This window comes from Panthera leo, chromosome B1, assembly GCF_018350215.1.
Source record: "Panthera leo isolate Ple1 chromosome B1, P.leo_Ple1_pat1.1, whole genome shotgun sequence".
Lineage (NCBI taxonomy): Eukaryota > Metazoa > Chordata > Mammalia > Carnivora > Felidae > Panthera > Panthera leo.
In genome coordinates, this window is record NC_056682.1 from 104770684 (window position 1) to 104795804 (window position 25121).

Below are 25121 nucleotides of genomic sequence, written 5' to 3' on the forward strand. Positions count from 1 at the left end.
TATAGTAAATAGTTGTGATAGGTTCTAATACCACTTTTGTCATTTACTGACTCCTTAATCTTTGGCAAGTTACTTAACATCCTGATGCCTTAGTTTTCTCCTCTGTAAAATGGGGTCCTACAGGTATCAATCTCATAGGGCAGTTGTGAGACTAAAATGGTTCACATGTAACCATCCTAGAATGATGCTTATTATACTGGCAATTACTGTCATAATTATGAGTCCTGTTTTGGGCTCTCCTGCAGAGAATCTGAGAGACAACAGAAACATGGTACCAACAACAGCTGGATTCAGCCTGCAGTCATGTTAATTTGTCATGCACAGTATTTTGTCTTATTTCTATTTGAAGTCATTGCCATTATGTAATATCAGAATATTTTATGTAAAATCCAGATTTCTAGCTAGTCCTAAAAAGTAAAATTTGGCAATAATAGTTTAAAGCTAAATAGAAGAAACTCAGCTTTTTTATGTCCAACCTTCCACTCATTCCAGGCTTACCTGTGCCACAAAACCTGGCCAGGGAAAGGCTCCCAGCCCTGCCACAGTACCCAGTCAACCATGCAAACTCAGGACCATGCGCTTCCCAGAACACTGTACTTGCCAAGTCCTTTCACTTTTCCACTCTCCTGTTTCACACTCCTTCCTGAAACCTGCAACTCCTCCTCTCCCAACCTTTTACCTGCTCATACGACCTCCTTTGTGAGAGAACTGCACAATCATGAGTACCCTTCCATGAATTTTCACCATCATATCAGCCCCTGCTGAAATGTGCACTTGTGCTCTGCCTTTCTGGTTTTGGCTGAAAAGGAATGATCTGTGCTCCAGTCAGAAGCCAGCCTCTCTTGCTGTGCAGTACTCCAGTATATTGCTGCAATAAGTCTCCCTTCTTTCTCTTATGCCATCAGTATCTCTCTTTTTACACGATTATCCCATTGTGTTACACTCTCCCCTCTTAAATAATAAAAATGTTTTCATGACCTGTTTCCCTTATAGCTACCCTTCTTTCTTTCCTACCCTACACAACAAAACTTGGAAGGATTATTGCCAATTCCTCTCCTTAAAAGTTAGGAGTCTCTCAAGCTCACTATAGGCAGGTTTCCCACCCCACCCTCATTCTGCCAAAACTCTCTTCTGGATCTCTAGCACCTTCCATGTTGTTAAATCCAGTGGTCTTTTTTTTTTTAAGTTTATATTTAAATTCCAGTTAGTTAACATACAGTGTTATATTAGTTTCAGGTGTACAATATAGTGATTCAACAATTCTATGGGTTACTTAGTGCTCATCACAACGAGTGCCCTCCTTGAATGCCCATCACCTATTTCACCCATCCCCACAACTACCTCCCCTCTGGTAACCATCAGCTCGTTCTCTGTAGTTAAGAGTCTGTTTCTTGGTTTTCCTCTTTCTCTTTTTTTTTCCCTTTGCTCATTTGTTTTGTTTCTTAAATTCCACATTTGGGGGGGCTCCTGGGTGGCTCAGTCGGTTGAGCATCTGACTTCGGCTCAAGTCATGATCTTGCGTTCATGGGTTTGAGCCCTGTGTCGGGCTCTGTGCTGTTCATGGGTTTGAGCCCCGTGTCGGGCTCTGTGCTGACAGCTCAGAGCCTGGAGCCTGCTTCAGATTCTGTGTCTCCCTCTCTCCCCCTCCCTCCCCTGTTTGCACCCTATCTCTCTCTGCCTCAAAAGTAAATAAACATTAAAAAAAAATTCCACATTTGGGTGAAATCGTATGGTATTTGTCTTTCTCTTTCTGACTTATTTTGCTTGGCATAATACTCTGTAGCTCCATCCACGTCATTTCAAATGACAAGTAAATCCAGTGGTTTTATTGATCCAGCAGCACCACCATGAACAGATAATCATGCTTTTCCTTGATGTGCTTTCTTCACCTCTGGGACATCCGGTTAGTGCTTGTTTTTATCCTTCTCAATCCTTTAGCTGGTTTCTCCTTTTTCTCTGGCTTCTTTATGTTAGAGGACCCAGGGCTTAGTTCTTGGCCATCCTCTCTTCTCTGGCCACACTTATTCCCTTGGTGGTTTAACCTAGTTTCATGGCTTCAAATACCATCTATATGCTGAAAACTCCCAAGTGTATATCTTCATCCCAGTGCCCAGACTCACATATTTAGTTGTTTACTCAGCTTCACTGTGGGATTGCTTAATAGAGTTCCCAAAGTGGACATGTCCAAAGCCAGATCCCTGATCTCCACCTGCATACCCATTAACACACTCCTTCCCTTCCTGCTTTTCTTCTGTCAGTTGGTGCAACTTCATGCTTCTGGTTCCTCAACCCAAAAACTTTGGAGTCATTCCTGATCTCCTTCTATCTCACCTCCCATCTTCACACACACCTCAGACATCACTCCTATCAACAATCAGTGGACTTTTAAAATGTGTGCAGATTCTGGCCATTTGTTAGTACCTCTACTGCTATCAGGCTGGTCCCTACCACCACCATTCCTCCCCTGGTTTCTGTACAAATTTTGTTACTTCTCTGAACTCCTTAACAGCTGCTGTGCCCAACACATGCTCCATGCCGGCCACACAGGCCTCCCTGATACTCATCTTCCATCAGGCCAGACAAGCCCTGCCCCCAGGCACCTCCTTGGGTAAATCCCTTGCTTCCTTGGAGTCTTTACTCAAATGTTACCTTTTAAATAAGGCCTACTCTATAACTATTTAAAGTTGCAGTCTGCCTCCCACCAAAGTTCACCTTAACCAGATATGCTTTTTTCATAGCATTTATCATTTTCTAATGACCTATGTAATTTACTCATTTACTGGGTTTTATAGTTATTGTCTGTATCTTCTGTAAGAACATAAGCTCTACAAGGGAGCAATTAGACAATGTCTAAAACTTAGTAGACATTCAATAAATATAAATATGAGCATAGATTGTAGAATTGCATAATACTACTTTTTTTTAGAAATCATGAAGAAAGTTATATAAATAAGGCAATGTGTTATCTAGAATTACCTTGATAAATATTTAAACATTATAGGGCAGATTTTTTTTCTCTGCAAATTTTAAGTGTGTTCCTTTGACCTTTTCAGGCAATGCTAGTCCTCGATACATTCGTTGCACAACTTACTGTTTCCCATGCACGTCAGATATGGCCAAGCAAGCTCAGATTCCATTAGCTGCTGTCATCAAACCTTTTGCCACAGTTCCTTCAAATGAGGTAAGAATGATGAAAATAGTAATTCAAGGAACGCCTGGCTGGCTAAGTCGGTGGAACATGTGACTCTTGATCCTGGGATTGTGAGTTCAAGCCCCATGTTGGGTATAGAGATTCCTTAAAATAAAATCTTAAAAAAAAAAAAGCAATTCAACAATTTACCAATTCAAAATCCTTCTTTCATCATTGTTTTCTTATTCTGTATTATAAACAGAAAATTGGAGAATATTTATATAATGCAAAAACATCTAAATAGAGGAATATTCAATAGAATAACTATTCAATTCACTAGGAAGACAAAAATCTGACAAGCTATCTTTTTTGGCAACCTGTGTACCAAACACTAATGGACTGGATCACTTTTGGCTCTGTTGTAACAATGTGAATACTCAGAAAATATGGAATGTCATATACTCAGACCTCTCATGTGGCCCTTATAGCCTAGTTCGAAGCCCCAGCATCTAGGTGTTCTGGTGAAGGAAGTTAACAGAGCCCAAGGTTCATGGTCTTATTAAGCTGCTTTAATAGTCATGGGGCCAAGCTGTTCATAAACTCCTACTTAAAAAGTCGGTATGATTAGAAAGCGTATGTCTTGAGTTGGAAAGATGTAGCCAATATATAATTCATTTGGGTGTTTATTTTAAATTTCTGATATTAGGATGGAGTTAATGGATGTTGTGATTAAGACATCCCCCCACACTGCTGTGATTCTTTCTTTTCATGTCCTGAATGGTGGATACCCACATATACACAGAGACATAAGGTACTATAGTAGAGCTAGTAAAATAGGTTAGGAAAAGCTTTAATTCTGGCTGGAGCTTTGGCCATAACCCTATTGCACTAGTCCAGTCAGCTACATTGAACCCTGGATTCCTTTTGCTGCACCCAGATTCTCTTCCCAACTGAACCCTCAGCTTCCCTTTAATGGTTCTTTGAGCTTGGCTGATCTAGTGAACACCTAACAGCATCTGAGCAAAAGGCAGACCATCTGCACAGGAGAACAGATTTGTCCCCTTTTGTGGTCTGGCCATGCCAGCTGGTATGGGCAGCATGGTGGGAAGGGGAAGAGGGGTCTGCTTTACATCACCTCAGGGATGGAGGAAACAGAAGAGAGAACGCGTCCGTGTGGACACTGGCTTTCATGCCCTTTGAGATGTCCACTCATTCTCCTTGTAGTATGGCAGAAGGCTGCCCTCTCTTTGGGAGTGGAGTGAACTGGTTTAGAGTGGAGCATAGAAGGGGCTATTCCTGGAAGCCAATATTACATGCACTATGGTCTCATATTTGTAAATCAAGAAGTACATTCAGTATTTACTATACTTATTTTAAGTGTGGCCTCTTATATGATGGACCCAGAAATTTAATATAATGGCTATAAAGTTCTCTTTGAATCTCTATGCTTAATAAGGATAAGGTAGACCAATATGTAATGACAAAGAGATCCATGTTTAAATATGATATGTGTTTCAAATAATAGCTAGAAATAATTTTTTAGCTATTTTCACATTTCATTATGAAATTTTTCAAGCATACAGAAAATTTGAAAGAACTTTATGGTGAACACCTATATATCTGCCACCTAGATTCCACCATTAATATTTAACTATTCTTGCTTTGTCACTGTTTGAGTCATCTGTCCATCAATCTGCCTTTTTTAAATGCATTTCAGAGTAAATTGCAGACATTAATTAGTACACTTCCCCCTAAATACTCCAGCATTCATGGCATTAATAAGAGTTCAATATTTTCTTACAGATTGTTTTTCCTTTTGAGGTAAAATTGATTTACAGTAAAATGCACATATCTTAAATACGATTCACTGAATTTTGACAAATGGATATATCTGTGCAACTCAAACTCCTCTGAAGATGAAAAACATTACTGTCATTCTTAGAAGTGTCTCCTGCCCTTTCCACCAGCCTCCCCTAACAACCTTTCTTCCTTGGCAAGCATTGTTCTGATTTTTTTTCCACCATAGATTTGTTTTGCCTCTTCTAGGTGCTCATGTGAACAGACTTCTAGGGTATGCACTCTTCTGTGTTAGGCTTCTGCCAGCAGCTTAATGTTTTAGAGCACCATAAACATGCTATTGCCTGTGTTAGTATTGTGTTCTTTTTTTTAGTGCTGAATAGTATTTTACTGTATGGGCATACCGGTTTGTTTAGCTAGTCTTTTATGATGAACATCTGGGCTGTTTCCAGTGTTTGGCTGTTGTGAATAAAGATTCCATGAATATTCTTGTACAAGTCTTTCTGTGGACATATATTCATTTCTCTTGGATTAATACCTATGAGTAGTTTGCTGGCTCATGAGGTACATGTTTATTTATTTTATAAGAAACTGCCAGGGGCACCTGGGTGGCTCAGTCAGTTGAGCATCTGACTCTTGGTTTCGGCTCAGGTCATGATTTCACAGTTTGTGAGTTCAGTCCCCAAGTCAGGCTCCACACTGATGGCACGGAGCCTGCTTGGGATTCTCTCTCCCTCTCTCTTTGCTCCTCCCTTGTGCATTCTCTCTCTCTCTCTCTCTCTCTCTCTCCCTCAAAATAAATAAATAAACTTAAAAAAAAAAAAAAGGAAAAAGAAACCACCAAACCATTTTCCAAAATGGGTGTACCGCTCTACAGTCTTTCTAACATTGTGTCAGAGAGCCTCTCTGTTTGCTGTAGTCGTCTTTTTAATTTTAGGAAGTTCTGATGGCTCTGTAGTAGTAACTGTGAGATGTATTTTTAATTTCACTTTTTATACTTTGAACAAATTTAAATTAAAAGAGGACTAGTGAATAATATCACACTCACATACCTACTTCCCATCATTAACAAATATTAATATTTTGTGATATTTTCTTAAAATAATTTTATGGGAATTAAATCTTCCTAGCTATATAGGGTATTTCCTTTATCAGGCCATTCCTCTCCTCCCTCCCCTTTAGGGGCAGATGCTATAATGAATTTGTATCTATCCTTCCTATATGTGACTTTATATATAGACTTCATGCTCATGGGTCCATGGTAATACATAGTATTGTTTTGCTTTTTAATGAATCAATTAATTTTAAATAAGTAAAATATAAACTTATATGAAAGGGGTCTACAGTGAAAAAAGGTCTCTTCCTACCATTCTATCCTCCCCCTTACAGATGACCTTTACCTATTCTTTATGATTCCTTCTAGAAATGAAAAATGCATATACCAGCATGTAAGTACACATCCTTTAAAAAAATAAATATATAAATGGTCGTATAGCATAGAGACTCTTTTTCACATTTCTTTTTTCAATTAAAGTGTCTGGGGGGCACCTGGTTGGCTTAGTCTGTTAAATGTTCGACTCTTGATTTCAGCTCAAGTCATGATCTCACGGTTTGTGTGTTTGAGCCCCGCATCCAGTTTTGTACTTACAATGCAAAGACTGCTTGGGATTTTCTCTCTCCCTCCCTCTCTGCCCTTCTCTCTCTCTTTCTCAAAATAAGTAAAATAAGCATTAACAAAATATCTGGCACTCCTACCATGTTGCTACCTACAGAGCTGCTGCCTTATTCTTTCAAACAGCTGTGTGGCATGATATATTAGCAAGATAACCACTGTTGTCAACTGTATGTATCAATTTTAAAATATGTAAGATCCCAGGGATTTACAATTTTTAAATGTGAATCCTAAAATTGAGGGAAATACAGTAACCTGAGTGTGCTTTAAAGAATGTCAGATCAAACCCTTGACACATCTCCCGGCAGGGAGCGGCCGGGGAGCAAGGGAGGAAGGATTGCTCTGGATGTACACTCTCTACCTCACTCATTCCTATGCCACCTGAATCATTTTGCAGTAATCTGTTCTTTTCATAATAAGAAGGTAACACTTGGACCTTGAAAGAGGCTTGTGCAGCAGTTTTGTAATGTATCAGTGTGTGTGCTACGTGGGATTTCTGCCCCTGGGCAGTATTAGCTTCTGTGCACCTTGTCCACAGCAATGAATTTGCACAGTTTTCAGCTACACACTAGTAAAAACCTCTCCTCCTTGCTCCTCCCCATGACCCAGGTGCCCCAGGCCAAGGTCCCACGAAACAGAACAAAACTCAACAGCTATTCATACCCAACACCAGAATCTGTAACCACCTTCTTATCACCATTTAGTATTAACAATGAAATTATTCAGTAATAGGTTCCTGAAAATGAAACGTAGTATTTAGTTGAGAAGAGCTTTCAAATCTTAGTTCAAGCCCCACCCCCAATACGTATACACATTTCTTTTTCTTTTTTTAAAAGTTTTTATTTTATTTTGGAAGAGAGAAAGCAAAAGCAGGGGAGGGGCAGAGAGAGAGGGAGACGGGGGACCCAAAGAAGGCTCTGCGTTGCCAACAGAGAGCCTGATGTGGGGCTTAAACTCATGAACCGTGAGATTGTGACCTGAGCTGAAGTCAGATACTTAACTGATTGAGCCACCCAGGCGTCCCATCATATACACATTTCTCACACAGACCAAATGTGTGTGCTTTCTATTTTCCAAAATTGTTTGATCTGACCAAATACTATTTCCTCACCAGCATGAGGTTTTCCTTCCTTTGGTGAAAATTTATGCTGCATTTTAGTCTTGTGCTTCCCAAAGTAATAAATGGATGAGTTTAGAGTGGTGGCTTATTTTTGGAATCTGACTTAGGGAGAAGCTCTGCTTGAGAAAATAATACACTTTATTCTTTTCATGTTGCTAGAGACTCTGCACACTAAGTAAATGTATTTTGACAGTACTGTGTTTTCTATTGCAGTTCTCTCTACAGAAGCTCTTCCTTTTCTTTAGACCTTTAAAAACAGGATTACTCTGAATACACTGTGTGTGTGTGTATACATATATATATGTACTGACATATATATATATATATATATATATATATATATATATATATATTGACAAATAAAATTGTAAGATATTTAATGAATATACTATATTTAGAAAGGATTACTGTCTCTTACATAGCAGTGTCTCCTGGGCTGAATGAAGACATTCTCCATTTAAAGAACTACACTTACTTTTATATGTTGAAATAGGCTTAGAGTTAAAAAAAAAATAAGAAATATTAAAGGGATATTAAAACACCAGGAAGAAGTTCCTAAAGTTTGTGTTCTCAAAAAAATTGTCTTCCTCTTTGGGGATTAACTTCACCTGAATGAGGCGAGCCACTAGCATTAAGGAACCATCCCTGCTCTACTAGTGATGAGCTGGGTGAAGTAGGATTTAGGGCTCCTTGACAGACTCTCACTTTGTGGTTTCCATGACACCTTACTGGTGTATTTTTTTCTACCTCACAGGCAGGAAACATTTTAGTTCCCTGTGTTTTTTTTTTCCTGATGTAATATTGTGGTTCACCAAGGCATGGGCTTGGGATCTTCTCTTCTCTCTTTAGGCTTCTTTTCCTTCCAAAGACCAAATATCATCTGTAACAGCTGCTCTATATTACTTAAGGGAATAATAGTAGTCAATCTTACAGAGTACTAATGAGTAAAATTATAGGGGTTTTTAAAAAATTTATATTAATTTTTAAATTTTTTAACATTCATTTTTTACAGAGACAGAATGTGAGCAGAGAAGAGGCAGAGAGAGGGGGATACACAGAATCTGAAGCAGGCTGCAGGCTCTGAGCTGTCAGCACAGAGCCTGATGTGGGGCTTGAACACACGAATTGTCAGATCCTGACCTGAGCCAAAGTCAGAGGCTTAAGTGACTGAGCCACCCAGGTGCCCCTATAAGGTTTTTTTTTTTTTTTAACTTTTTAATGTTTATTTATTTTTGAGAGAGAGAGAGAGAGACAGAGTGTGAGCAGGGGAGGGGCAGAGAAATAAGGAGACACAGAATCTGAAGCAGGCTCCAGGCTCCAAGCTGTCCGCACGAAGCCTGATGCGGGGCTTAAACTCATGAACCCTGAGATCATGACCTGAGGCAAAATCTGACACTCAACTGACTGAGCCATGCAGGCACTCCTCTAAGGGTTTTGTTTTTTTTTTTTTAATGTATGTTCATTTATTTGTTCTTCACATCAACCTATTTATTATCCCACTTTAGATACAAGGAAAATGAGGCACAGTCAGGTAACTCATTAAGGCCAATGGCTACTAAGTCACAGAGGTAGGATTCCAACCCAGGCAGTCAGACAGCCAGGTCCTTAACTCCAGTCACTGTGCTGTTACTGTCTCACTCAGTCATTCCTACTTATTCACATACCCAAATACTTTTCTGAAATCTCTCCTTAGGTACCTCATAGAAACCTCAAGCTTAATATGTTCAATGGTGGATTTCTGATCTCTAACCCTAAACCAGTTCATTGTTCCATGTATCTATAAGTGATACTATTATATATTTAACTGCTTGAGCCAGAAACCAAAAACTAAATAAGCAATTATAGTTAATAATAGAAAATGAGGAACATGCTGAAATTTGATATTTATAATCTATAATCAAGTAAATAAAATTTAAAGTATCTTTCTTAAAGGTAAGTGGGTTATATGAATACTTTTATTCTCCATATGAACAATATTTTATTTACTATTTTTAGGTATAGTAAACTTTAAGGTTTTACTCCTTATCTGAGTAACAATTGCCATCATTGCTGCAATTTAAAAAAAGGATATCTCTAAAGATATCTTGATTTAGCATCTATCAAAAGGGTATAATACAGTTTTTTTTTTTTTTTAGTTGCTTCTATTTGACAGAACCTTTTAAAGCATGCCACTGTGTTAGCAACGGCCGATAAAAATAAACCTAATCCAAGCAGTTATGATCAGAGAATGTTCCCTGTGAGCATTTGCTTTGGAGATGTATGCTATTTCCAAGAGCATATATATCATTGTTGTTTAAGATTTCATGTTCCTTACCATAAATTTTAATTTTTGTATGTTTTTCAAGTGAAACCCATTGCCACATTCAGTGTGTAATTAACTATGAAAGTAATTGGTTATCTTTTGTTTAGTAACTTGTGATTTTATTTTTGATGCTGTATTTTAAAAATGGAGGTAGACACAGGTTTCAGTGCAAAAGGATTGAAGATTATACTTAATTTTGCATTTTCTTCAAAATAGGAAATCTTTACATTTTAGACAAGTGTGTAGATTTAATTATACATTGCATTTAGTAATTTCACCTATAAACCAGATGACAGAAGCTTTTACTACATCTGTGACTAGAAATCTGAAATATGTGTATATTTTTAAAATTGTAAATGGATATAATAGTCAAAGTAATTTCTTGCTGAATTAATATAGTGCAGATAAGCTTTTATCCAAGTCTTTAAATTTCACTTGATTTATAATCCCCTAATACTCTGTGCTAGGAACTGAGGTGAACTTTAGGGATATGAGGGAAGACAAGACAATTACTCTTGTCTAGGACTTACAGAAAATTTCCAAGTACCCAGCTAATTTTGGTGCAGTGTGGAAAAAACTCTGATGGGTACAACTTTGTTTTGTGGAGTTTAGGTTTCAGGAAGTTTTGCCTTAGTTATGACTTAATGAAGAAGCTTGTTCTGTTATTAAATACTATTTAAATTCTTTTTTCTTTTTTTTTTTTTAATTTTAGAAACAGTGCAAGTGGAGGAGAAGGGCAGAAGGAGAGAGAGAGAGAGAGAGAGAGAGAGAGGGAGAGAGGTAGAGAGAGAGAGAGGGAGAGGGAGAGAGAGAATGAATCTTAAGCATGCTGAGCATGGAGCCTGATGTGGGGCTTGATCCCATGAGCCTGGGATCATGACCTGAGCTGAAATCAAGAGTCGGATGCTCAACCACCTGAGCCACCAAGGTGCCCCTAAATTCTTTTTCTTTAACGATTATTCATATTCTCATAGATTCTGTAGATATGAAGAAGTGATTGCAAAGAAAAAGGAATGGATGTAAAAAAACTGACAAATGGGGTTAACAAAAAAGGAAAAGACTGTCAGATTAGACCCAACACTAACACATTACATCAGGGCTGGACTTCCTATGCATCATTTGCGGGAGGGATTGCTTGGTCATGCATTTGACTTTTCAGTCTTGCCGGCATGAATTAACATTTTGGCAGAGTTTACACTGCAATTTAAGCATCAGAGGAAAAACAATTCTGTCTCACTATAGTATTATGTCTGTGTGTTACCCTTCTTTCAGGAAGATAGCAACTTGTGAAATAGGTGTTATTCAAGTTTATAGATGTAGAAGCTGTACAGGTTCTGCGGCTATTAAAGTCAGAGCTAATGAGCAATGCTGCTGGAATTCGAGATTTCATATTCCAAGTTCTTTTACTACATCTGGCTATAAATGAGCTTGTTGAGGTTTTATTTAATTAAACATATAAAATAGCATTCCTTTTTCTTGCTGGCAGTCAGTTCAGCAGTGGATTTCTTGCTCCTCCTGTAAACTTGTGAGTTACCGTGAAATGTCCGTCTTAACCTCTTTTCTTGCAGCCTTGTGACTTTAAGCTACTGCTTCATACTCCTTGAAGGCAAAGGCTATCCAAAATCCATAGGCTGGGCATTCAGTAAAGTTACTAGTTGAATAAACGCACTCTCAGGGTTAGATAGATATTTAAAAGACAAAGATAAACCAAACTATAGAGTGGTGGTTGATATCTAGATATTTTAAGCCTCTAAATTAATAATATTTTTTGTACAGTACATCTTAATTATTAAGTTCCTTGGTAGCACTTTGAGTCTCTTGATAAACATGTCACTTAATGAAGTAAGGGTTTTATCTTACTTTGGCTATCTGATTTTATTTTGTACTTTTGAATGACTACAGTCTGATCAGACTTTGTGGGTAAAGGAAAAAAAATCATTTGAGAGATTATAGATGTATTTTAGCACATACTAATGAATACACATATCAGTATATTCCATCACATATTAATGAGGGGTTATATTTCATTATAAAGAGCAGAACAGTGAAACAAGTAGGAAGAAATCTTGATCATAATAAAGATATGTCCAGAACCAATAAAAATCGACTATCTTCTCCAAAGTACAATAGATGGTAACCAAATGGTGGGACACAGGGTTAGGATCCAGGAAATGACTTAGGTCTCTGCTGTGCCTTATATTATGATCTTGGGTGTTTATTCCCAAGAGGGAGAAGTCTGGCTGTGATGTCCTATAGATCTAGAAGACTGCTAGTGTCTACTTTTCCACTCTATGGTGCATTCAGCGTGGATTATCATGAACTTATCACACATCCTATATATTGTTAGAAATTCTTGTGAACAATCTAACACAATCTAACCCAAAGTGGTTTCATTTATATTATACTTTTAATAAAAGAAATCTGAAGTGTATTATTTGCTTAAAAAACACATGAAGATTGTGAGACTACACATTTTTACATATAGCCCAAATTTAGCTAGCTTTACTGAAGAACATGCTCTGAAATGAAATTGATTACAACATAATATTGTGTCCTTTAAAAAACTTAAAGAATGCTTATAACTTAAATTAGAAGTTATTTCACTTCATTCTGACAGGAAAGCTTCAAGAGTCTGAATCTATTTTTAATATGAGCATTATAATCTGAAGTTGTCTGCTTTAATGCAGTATTTAAAAAGGTATTAACATAAAAACTTGGAAAAATAAAATGCATATACTCAAATAGAAGTAGAATTATGAATATAACATTTAAAATACTTTAATGTATAAAGTTACTTTAGAAACTGAATTTTATCCCTTGATGATTGTGGTCACTGTTGATATAGTGCTATGAAAAAGTTTGGCAGCTGAAGAACAGAATCTTGTCCCTTTTTAGAATGGTGTTATAGCAGACGTACAGAAAGAGTCACATTTGTCAGGGCAAAGGTTGTTAGAATTCTATTTTAAGTTATAGTTTAGAAGCTAACTGCACCAAGCTTATTTTCTTAGTCACTAAATTATTCACATGAATCTTTTTTAGTAAATGGAGAATACCTTCAGGAGAAATAAGAATAAAAAAGAGAATATCATGCCTTGATTTAATTTTCAGTGGCTGTGGGTTTTATGACTTTCCATGCCTGGTGATTTAGTGTGCAACATCCATAACGTAGGAGCCAAGACCAGTCTCATTAGACATAGAGCGCTGGGCACTCATGAGGGGCTGCACTGGAGAGGAAATATTTTAGTGCCTCTTGCTACCGTTTTCATCAATTCTTTTTTTTTTTTTTAATTTTTTTTCAATGTTTATTTATTTTTGAGAGACAGAGAGAAACAGTGTGAGTGGGGGAAGGGCAGAGAGAGAGGGAGACACAGAATTCGAAGCAGGCTCCAGGCTCTGAACTGTCAGCACAGAGCCTGATGCAGGGCTGGAACCCACACTGTGAGATCATGACCTGAGCTGAAGTCGGATGCTTAACCGACTGAGCCACCCAAGAGCCCCTTCATCAATTCTAAGGTCCACATTTCCTCACATTTTAACATTTCTAAAACAGGAATATCTCCTATTAACAATGACTTCTTAGCATTGTGTCCTGTTCAACTGGAAGCTTCTCTGTCTCTTATAATTGATGAGATTTTAGAATTAGTGAAATGCACTAATTATGCCTTGCTTTACTAACTTTGCTCAAATTTTGTGGACTTGATAATACAAGGGCTTAAAATGTATACAGTTGATGTCCTTGTAGTGCTCAAGTACGAGAAAAGCAAATATTTCAAAGTTTCATATTTGAAAGTTTACTAGGCATCCCACTGATTAAAACCAAAAAACTTAAATTAAATCCTATTTTGAGAAGGAAGGAAAGAGGGCAGGAGAGTAGTTAGGAAAGGAGAGAAGAAAGAAAACCTTATGCAAACCTTTCATATCTGAAAATGACTCCGAAGTTTTTCTGAACCACAAGTGAGTTTTGAAGCAGTTCTTTGTCAGGAGTTTAGCATAACTACAAGTAAGGTAACAAGGGCAGGAGTGTAGGAATCACACGAAGCTGGGTCTGCAAATTCACTCTACCACTTCTAGTAGTGCGACCTTGAAAAATTTACTTAACTTTTTGGGTCTCATTTCTCTCATAAATGAAATTATGATAACCTCCTTACATGACAGTTACTTAAAAATAAAATAAGCTGTTATAAGGAATGATAGCTGTTCTTATTATCATCTTTACATTATTGTCGTGGTTATTTTTTATATGATATTAAATTCCTCCATGGAAAATTTTAACTCAGCAATCACTGATTTTGGGAGTCTACTATATACAAGGAAGAGAAACAAAAACTACAGTAATTTAGGTTTACTGGAAATGGACATTTAAGAGAGATGTTATCACACCCCTTCAGTGATTCCAGTTATACATCTTACATAAGAAGGAGGAAACTGTTAGATATGCCACATTTATATTCATTTATAAGTGGAAAGAGTTGGCTGCTCATTTATATTTTTAAAAAGAAGTGTTGCATAGGACCTGTCATTGGATAGTATATCATAATTTTCTTTTTATTCAAATCATAAACAGTCACCATTACATAAACATTTATGGAACTTTTGATTTTCCATAAGATGCTTCATGGACATTTGCTGGAATAATTTCCCCTCAATCTCTCACACCCTGTCTTGTATTTTTAGCCTAATTAGTTTTTATTCAACTTTCAGATTTTGGTTCAAAGTCACATTCTCAGGAGAGCTTTCCAGGATACCCCACATTTATACTCCTTGTAGCTCCCCTTATAGCACGTCACAGTTTGTGGTTTTATGCTTGTGTATTTGACTGAAGGAAGGGACCACATGTGGATTTTCCTCACTATTGCTTTCCCAAGGCCTGAAATAGTTCCTGGAACATTTTTGCGCTAAATAAATATTTAATACATTTTCATTACACAATATCATTTATATTTGGGAGTAAAATTAGAATTTTGAAGCCAAGTAACTTGATGAGATTTGCAGAATAGAGATCTTGCGTAAACATTTATTGAACATCCACTTCATGTGTAAATGCTATATTTCTAACCAAATGAGTTAAAAGTAAATAAAACTGAACTATCTAGGAACCAAGCTAAGGCTAGGACTTGCATTTTGGAGTCATCTCTATCCAGGCATCTGACATTTACTTGCATCTCTGTGTTCTATATCAAAGAAAATGTTTTATTTCCCACACATATGTTCTTAAGAAAAATCACCATTTGGAGACTCACTGCAAATTATCCTTGCTTTTAGTGTTGCTGGCAGACAAAACCACCTGTGCTGACTGGGTAACAGTTGCTTAAAGAATTTCCTGGACAGTTAAATTCTTCCTAAGTTTAGCTTAGGTTTCAATTTTATCCCTCCGATGGTTGTTTCTTTCAGTATTATTTCACTATAAATGTGAAAATATATACTGTGTATATGTGTGTATATTTATGAAGAGTGAGAAAAAAGGTGGTATATATGAGACATGTAAAAAAAAAAAAGAAGAGTAGAGTCTTTAAAATGTTATTCATTGTTTGGGAAAATAAGAGCATCCTGGGACAATATTTCTGCAAAAGCAGGTAAAATAGAAGAGCCATAATTATAAAATCTAGTGTAGGTAGATATCATAGAACTCCTCCACCAGAAATCACTTTTATTAGACCTAAACTGAACTACGGAGGTAAACTGAAGTAGCGTATCATAGTCTTGAACATGGGATGAGATCTAAACTTCTTTTGGCTTACTTTGTTCCATACTCTCTTGCTGCTACAGTTTTACAAGTTTTGAACCAATCTTTTATTTAAATACTTCAAATATATAATTTTGACTATATTTCTCCTTTTTTCCCCACATTTCTCCTTAAAGGAAAATGATATAAAATGTATATTGGATCATATTTATCAATTTTATTTATTTGATAAATTATGCAGCCATCTTCCCTCTCAGCTCATTAATGGTATATAATAAATATATAGATGTACTTATTCCTCCAGATGCTTTTGAATTGGTCACATGCATTTTTTAAGTGAAAACTTTTTTCTCAACTTTTTTTAACCCTGTTTTTAAGTCTTTCCTCCAAATGGCTTGTGGTTATTTGCCCAAATGAAATTAGCTCATAAAGGATGATATCCTGTGTCACTGCGAAGTGGTCTAGCCAGTAGATTGGCTGCCCACCAGGGACGGTAACTGAGCAGTATTTACATTGACAGCAGATTGGATTGCATGAAGAACCAGTAATTTACTTAGTCTGCCTTATTAAATGAAGATTTAATTCAACAAACATTTATTGTTCACCCAATATGTGCCACTTCCTGTTCTTGTTACTCGAGACATGTCAGTGAACAAAACGGATAAAGATCTCTGTCTACCCTCATGGAGCTTACATTTTAACTGAGAGAAGACAAGACTATGAACCTGAAAATGAGAAAATGATGTAACATATGGAGAAAGGAAAAAACGGAGCAGGGTTAGGAAGATGAGGGCTGCCTGGGAAAAGGGCAGTTGGCAGGTTTCAGATTAAGTTGGGTGGTTGGATAGGCCTGATTGAGAAGCTGCCATTTAAATAGAGACTTGACTCATGCACAGAGGACAGTGATTTGAAGGTGTTTTCATGGCCATATGAAGAAGTGATATAAATGAGGGAAGACTTTGGTTAACTTACAATTCTGCTGAGAGACAAAGGGAGTGTGCTCCTAGGCTTATTATTTTTAACACTTTCACCTTTAAAGTGTAGTATTTTATAACTTTCCTTTGAGGAACAGAAAACTGCCACTTATTTTTTTATGGAAGAAACAAACTTGATTCATAGAGTTTTTAAGTCTAAAATATATTTTCTTCATCCACGCATTCTTATAGCAAATATATCTTCTGCAATTGGTCTATAATTAGACAACAAAATAGAATTCTTCCTTAGGGATAAAAGATAAACTATAATAGGTCAAGGTTTAAATGCATTGTGGGAAAATATCTCTCAACTGTAGAATTCCTAAATATCATAGCTCCTTAAGCAGGAGTGTCTTACTCAGAAGTTTCCAACATCTGTTCCAGCAAGAAAAGTGGTGCTGATCTTTGCAAATATACCTGTAACTTGAAAACCTGGGTCAGCAAAACCAATCTAAACTGACCATTTTTTTTTGCTTTAGGATCATTATCTACCATTTATAATCTAGTCATGAAGTAGGACTGCCAGTCAGGAAAACTGATATAATGCTCTCTTCACTGTATTTATTTTCTCTTTTGAAACCATGGATACCTTCTTAGAAAAGCACCCCTTCCTTAAACTTTAGCATATGGTCCAATTTGGCCTTTCCACTAAAGAGCCTTCCTGGCATTAGAGGCCCCAAATAGAAAGATTACAGCTATATTGCTTTGAGATGCTTTTGGCCATTGTAGGAAAAGAGTCTCCTGTTTGTGCATATTTTAGGGTGAACTTAGCATATTAGGATTTATTTCATCCAAACCTAATCTTCTGTGATTATCCTCAGGTTTACACATGACTTCTGTATTTTCCTTCTTCCTTCATTTTTTAGTTTTCTTGTTGTTCAGACTTCTTTTATTTTTTACTTATTTATTTAAAAACCTTTTTTTAAGTTTATTTATTTTGATAGAGAGAAACTGCAAGTGGGGGAGGGGCAGAAAGAGAAGAGAGACTAAGAATCCCAAGCAGGCTTCGCGCTGCAGCCTGACATGGGGCTTGATCTCACGAACCATGAGATCATGACCTGAGCCAAAGTCGGATGCTTAACTGAGCCACCCAGGCACCCCTGTTCAGACTTCTTTTAAACCTGTTTTTCTCTTCTTCTATCTTTCCCTCCTTATCATTCAACAAGTATTTTTTGAGAATTTACTTTGTAATTAAGGCCCTAGGGATCAGTGGTGAACTTGAAACTTACATATAGTATTAAGGAGTGAATTCTTTAAGTTAGAAACTTACTTTAAAAATTCTTACTTTACTTAAAAAATACTTACTTTAAAAATGCTCATTCGGTTAAGCATCGGACTCTTGATTTTGGTTCAGGTCATGATCTCACAGTTCATGGGTTCAAGCCCCATGCATGGCTCTGTACTGGAGGCTCAGAGCCTGCTTGGGATCCTCTGTCTCCCTCTCCCTCCCTCTCTCTCCCTCTCTCTCCCTCTCTCTCCCTCTCTCTCCCTCTCTCTCCCTCTCTCTCTGCCCTTTGTGCTCTCTCTCTCAAAATGAATAAGTAAACTTTAAAGAAATAAAAATAAAAATTAGAACTAATATTCAAATATCTTTTGAGTTTATTTTTTAAAGAGTTTTATGAATTGAATAAAATATAGGAGATGATGAAACAAATTTTACAAGTCTCTCGTGTTGATTGTAAAACATGATAGAATTCACTAATTTATAAGAAGGTTTTAAGACCTGTACCGAATGAACCAATTTTCTAAAGGCATCATTTAATTTACTGAATGGTGAAATCTCAGTTATCTTCTGAATCGTTACCATATAGTCTGTTTTGTGGCCTGTGTTGTAAGCACAGCCATTTGGGACATACCTGGTTTTGAAAGCTCTCCTCAAAATCAGTCCAGCTTTCCTATTTATCGCCCTCCATCTCAGCTGAATTAGGCTACTTGCTTACTAAGTACCAACATACCCAAGCTTTTCCTCCTGTGTTACACTATTCTTCCTGATTGAAATTGTCTTTTTCTGTCAATCACTGAAACTATAACTCCTCATAACTGCTTATCTCTTTTTGAAAGACGCTTTTGTTGACCCTCAGCACAAGTGGTTTCTTCTCTTATTTGCACCTTTTGCTTACGTGCCTATCATGAGCTTCCCTGGGTTTACAACAGTGTGTTTGTGAGTACCTGATAGATGATTTGTTTGTTCATTCAAAAACTGTTGACTGCCCACTCTTGCAGGTATTGTGCTCTTGGAAATACAATGATAAACAAATGAGACTTGCAAGTCAAGGACCTGAGAATTTAGTAGTGATACTGAAAAGTAAAGCAGTGTGATGAGTGCTGTCAGGCACAAGATAATATGGGAATGTACAGCTCAAATGTCTAAGCCGGTCCTCAGGGGCCAGGTCGAGACAAGGTCTCTGTGAAGTCAGGAGGAGGACACCCCTTCCCTTGTAACGAGAGGGAGAGAAAGGAAAATATTAGGTAGAAGCTGGCAAATTGGTGGAGGAAAGCCAAGGAAGTTCCTGTCTGAGGTCTTCTATTTTCTTTTTGAACAAGGAAGCAAAATTATCTGCTAAGGGATGTGGAAAGAGAGCGTATTTGGAGATTGGAAAGGTATAAAGTAGCTGCTGTAGAGGAAGAGAAAAATGACAAGAGAAATTTAATGGTTACCAGGGATCACTGAGTGCTTGATTCAAATCAAAGATCATGAATAATGGAGCCTTTCTCTGAAACTATAGGCTTTTCTATAGAAACAGTCTGCAAAGCAGTTTCTGTATATGTATCACAGAGAAGGCAAATAGATGGAATAAATGAGTGAGAATTCAAGCTGCGGTCCTGCAATTTATTGGACAAGTCACTTTTCGTCACGGACCCTCCATTCCCTTCTGAACCCATGGATGGCAATTCCAACTCCCAAGGTGGAGTATCTCAATATCAAATTGATATTTTCATATATTTGAAAGCATTTTAATCTATAGATAATACATAATAGTTATGATCTTACATGTATTGTAGGTTTTAATCGGTAAAATTTCTCAGAATTTTTCAATGCTGGATAGACAAGACGAAACACATCCCCTCAATGCAAAGGATCCATTTCCAAATTAAAAAGATGTTCAAATCCAACACAAGCTCTAGATATAGCTATAGGAATAAATAGGCTTACAGTGATGTTGAAGAGAAAAAAGCTGAAAACATCTTTGAAGTGCATTTAACAAGAGGATACTTTTCTGGAAATATGAAAACACAAAGCTTTAGGTTAACAAAGGCCAACTACAAACATCCTTAGAAAGTGTGCCAATAAATTCCATATTAAAAAAATAAATAAAAATGCTGATATAGGAAATCTATGAAAGTAAATATGGAACATCGTCATGGCATTTTTAACATCTCATTGTGTGGTGTAATAGAGTTTGGCTACATTTGTGTATAGGCAATAACTTTTGGGCAAAAAGGTGGATAAAGATTTTCACAAAATGAGAAGAAGTTTTATGACTCCCAAGAGATGTTAAGATTGCTTCATTCCAAAATACAGTTTGACAACCCTGGACTGAAATCAGAGACAATTATAATCTGCGTGCTTTCTTATGGTGCATTGTGTGTATGATAAATAAAACATACTTCTCTAAAAAAAAAAAAGAAAGTGTATGTTTAGAATTAGTACAGTGCACTGAATGTTTTTATTATCAGGCTCTGTTTCTTTTCAGAAGATGCATAACATTTTTAAAAGGCATTCAGAAAATATTCTTTCATGCTATATTTGTTATTTTAAAAAAGTCAAACAAAACAGTACTGCTGTTTAGGAAATATGTGTACAGTAAGTACCTATTGCTCTGTACCCTTTCTTTCCATGTAAGCTGACTGAATATCCTATATGGCAAGGCTAGAAATAGAAAACACGTACAAGCTGCTTCCTATTTCTCTGTCCTATGGAAATGTCTTTACTAAGTGCACTTGATACAGGTTCTCTTTTCATTTTAGCTTCTGGGCATAATCCTCTGGAATCTAACCCTGCTCGTCTTCCAGCATGTCTAATAGTCTGAATGTTTAACATTTTTCAAGGGTAGTTGTTCATCACAGGTTCTGGATTATCTTTTCACATACCATTTCCATGCTTCTCCTTACATCCCCCTGATTAATCTAAGTTATCAGCTGACCTCTTCTTGATATAGATCCAAAAAATAAGCAGTACTCCAATCCCAAGAAGTAGCTACATGCCAAAATACATTTGATAGTATGAAACTATTGCTGCTAGAGATATCTATTTATAGTGGTTTACTGGGGAATATAATTGATGTTAAATACGACCCTTTATCAAGCTGGAGGACTGTGTTACATTTCAGCAGGTTATCTTACTTTAAAACTTTTGATCTGAGGGGCGCCTGGATGGCTCAGTCGGTTAAGTGGTTAAGCGTCTGACTCTTGGTTTCAGCTTGGGTCTGGATCTCATGGCTCATGAATGTGAGCCCCGCATTAGACTCTGCACTGACAGTGCAGAGCCTGTTTAGGATTCTCTCTCTCTCAATCTCTCTGTTTCTCTGTCTCTCTCTCTCTCTCTCTTTCTCTCTGCCCCTCTCTTGCTCACCATCTCTCTCTCTCTCAGAATAAATACACTTAAAAAAAATAAAACTTTTGATCTGATTTAGGGCCCACTATAAGCAAAAAAAATTATCTCCCATTACCAGATTTTATAATTTTGTTTATAAATGGGCTTTAATCTTTTAGCTTCTAGTATATTTCTGCCTGCTCTTTCTTTTCTGTTCTCTTCTGTTCTCTGTTAAGGTATTTCTTTCAGGCACTAAGTAAAGTAGACTATTGGTCATGTGAAGACAACGGTATAGTCCAGGAAGGAGACTGATTACTTTCTTTGATACTTTAAAAAATGTTTTTAAGCTTATTTATTTATTTTGAGAGAGAGAGAGAGAGAGGGGATAGAACAAGTGGGAGAGGGGCAGAGAAGTGAGACAGAATCCCAAGAAGGCTCTGTACCATCAGCACAGAGCCTGATGAAGGGCTCAAACTCACGAATTGTGAGATCATGACCTGAGCTGAGATCAAGAGTCAGATGCTTAATCAATAGCTCCACCCAGGCGCCCCTCTTTTGATACTTCTACTGAAGGAAATAAAGGGAGAAAAAAGGAAAGAGAAATGTATGTTGAAAATGGAAAATATGTATTTTTTCACAATTAGTAAACAAGTATTAAAAGACAGAGGGAGGGTAGGTTGTTACAGAATTTGTGTGTGCGTGATTAGAACTTCTAGGACTCTTATTTAGAACTCTGGTGCTGAAAAATAAGGAGGCAGGTAGTGGGGCAATGTGAGACAGTTTTTGCCCAGCCATATCCTGGATATGGGCAAGTGTAACCTTCCTACAGCAGGGTGTTCCTGAAATCTCCGATTTGGCCTCTCTGCCCTACCCCTCCCTTCACGCACACCACTGCCTATGGTTTGATGTTCCAGCAGGAAGATAGATGTTTGCTTTAGAAAATAATTTCTTCATCACAGTGTGCTCCTGAGCACCGTGATGCAAGCTTCTCTGACTTTGCTTTGTTATTTTGTGCTTGGAATGCTAATGTGGCAAGCAGGAGGTAGACGCTGGCAGCAGGAGCATCAGCTTCCTCATGCCCTTCTCTTCCCGGGCTGGGCTGTCTTCAGGTTGCTCGTTGTGCTTTGGGGCTGCCTGTTTCCCCACATGGAGTCAAGGAAAAGTTGGCAGGGGATTAGAAACGTAACGTAAATTTTTCTGGACTATTATCTTCAGTAATTTAGGCAGATTCTATAATTTCTATATAATTTATATTTAAAGTAACCTGTATTTCATGTTGTTTAATTTTCTTTCCCTCAATATTTTTAACCATTAATTTTTCTTTCAAGAGAAGTATAAGTTTCTTAATTTTGTGACAGTAATAGCTGACAGAAGTTTAATGTTATTAGAGCTACATTAAATGAATGTAGCATAATTATCTTGAGTATTTTATTACCTACCGGGTAAATTATGTAGTTTTGTTTTAATTTTTAGTTGCACAGTGCCATCTACTGGATCTGTGCTATAAAAACACCTTCATATTTTCCTTAGCTTTCCAGGTTTGGTTATAAGCTTTTAATATTTAGGTGCTTTCTGGTATTCATTACTTGCCTAAAAGAGAGACTACACAGCAGGACTTGTGTATTCAGACTTTTCTTAGTTATAGAGATACCAAAACAAAGGACATAGGCTACAAATTATAAGAATTCTTCATGTGGGATCTTTCTACATTGTACTTCATTTTTCTTGAGTATTTTTCTTTGGGGATGCGATTCAAATAGTTTAACATTGCTTTTTAAGCTAAAGACAATTCTTACTAATGACTATTTCTCAACTATTCTAATCCTACTTTGCTCTTTTAATTGCATATTTACATGCTTGTTTGTTTCGTGTATTTTCTATCCTGATCGACTGACTACCCCACCAAGGCACATCATATACCCAGCCCCTACTGTACAAATGTTACAGTTACCTGAGAGAATGACAGGAATATTGGGAAAACTGATAATATATTAATATGAGAAAACATTTTAAATTGTAGTAGTAGTACCAAGGCGTTATTGATTGATACATCTTATTATCTATTCCTTTTACTTGGAAAAATAACCCCAAGGTTTTTTGTTTGCTTTGCTTTTAAGTCACATCATTTTAACACTCAACCTTATTTCTCAGTGAGTTATATACTTTCTTGTGGCCCAGAATTGAGCATGCTATTATACATGCACAAAAAAAAAGAGAGACATTTTATTCAATTAAAGCATCCTAATTAAAATTAGTATCAGTAAAATATTTGGCATAGCCCTGGTAATCCAAAACTACAAGCAAAAGATTCAAATGTTATTCTTCCTCTTCTAACTCAGCTTCCCCATCACTTTCATGTTGTATAAGTTCATGCCACACAGGATCAGAACCAACAATACTTTTTCTATTAAAGAGGAGAACAGAAAAGAAAGAGCAGGCAGAAATATACTAGAAGCCAAAAGATTAAAGCCCATTTATAAACAAAATTATAAAATCTGGAAATAAGTTTAAAGTAAATATGATATAATGTTCTTGATAAGGAAAAAACACTTAAGAGTTTTTTGGGAAACTAATTAGATTTTTTTTTTTTAAGCCATATACACTAAAGTTGAACTGAGAAGAAAAGTGAGATTAGCTATTTATGAGCTCACACAGACTACTGTACAACAGATAAGCGGACATCTGGAGAGAGCAAAGAAAATCTCTGATAGTTTTCAACATGGCCTGAGAGAGAAGAAACAAGGCAGTGTAACTTAGAAACTTTGTTCTGTTGCCCCCAATGAAAATGTAAACAGTTAAAAAGCTTTTAACATTCTTTACTGTCACCTCAATTGTCTGAAGACCTTACTTACCTATCCATCATCCAGTTTCCAAAGAGTGAAAATAGAAAAAAAAAATGTAAATGTATTTAACAGCCTAGATACAGTCACTACTCGACTCCAGTTTATTACTAGACATTACTTTTTGGTTCTGCAAGTTTGAATCTGCCAGGACTGGAATGCTAAGGTGTTAGCTGCCGACAGTTTCACAGTAATTTTAGGCTGGGCCTGTCTTTGGGTAAATCATATCAGTAAAAATATGGTTAATTTTCCTCTTGTTACCTCTGCTTTGTCTGGCAAATAATGGCATCATATTTCTAAAGTCTCTCAGGGAATTGATTATAGTCTTTGAACTCTCAAAATAAAAGGATGAGAGAAGTAAAGTTGGCTGGAGTGCAGGCAAATTGCAGACTTTCTCCCTGGTTTAATTCTTGAAAACATCTTCTGATCTCAGAGGTTGCAGCTGTAGAGAACAGCAACAAAATCATGCTTGATAGTTTTGATCCAGAAATAGCTATGTTGTTATTGCATTTTTGTTATCTTTCACTTCTTATTCTAATCCTCCATTCACTGTCCTGACAATTTCTGGTTGGGTCCTGTATCTTTCTGCTTGCTTTCCTTTTGTTCCCTCAGATTAGTTATTATTGCCAGCTAAAGAGGACAAACATTTGTCAGTTTTTGCCTCACAAACACAGTGTATATTAAAAAGTATTGTATGTGTCAATATTTGAATATGTATGCATTTAAGTCAAATTCCTGGGGAGGGTTTTTAAAATCTTCCATGGCTCTCAACTTTAGCCATTAGCCTGTATCAGAATATCCTGGAAGGTAGGTTCCCTCTCTTCTAGATCATTTTAACAGTGGCAGTTTACAGTAACAAGTTAGCTAATTAACATGTTTATATAAACAAATGCCTTTAGAAACTCAAACCTATCTTAAACTTATCAAACTATAATTCTCTCATTAAACACAGTCTCTTCTGAGCTGAGTGATTTTGACAGAGGAAAGGTTGTTCTGTATAGATACGACAACACCAGTTACCTTTTGTCCAACAATTTTGTGCCAGGCACAATGCTCTGTACTGCACATG

The 25121-nt window shown here is 36.8% G+C and overlaps 1 protein-coding gene across 7 annotated transcripts in view; it reads left to right on the forward strand.

Moving 5' to 3' along the window:
- SEC24D (SEC24 homolog D, COPII coat complex component) overlaps positions 1-25121 on the forward strand; it is a 110015-nt gene that overhangs the window by 37860 nt on the left and 47034 nt on the right. For all 7 annotated transcript variants that reach the window (XM_042935637.1, XM_042935633.1, XM_042935631.1 and 4 more), the window contains exon 8: positions 3054-3181. In XM_042935637.1, coding sequence (XP_042791571.1) covers positions 3054-3181 — 128 coding nt within the window. The remainder of the gene's footprint in view (positions 1-3053; positions 3182-25121) is intronic.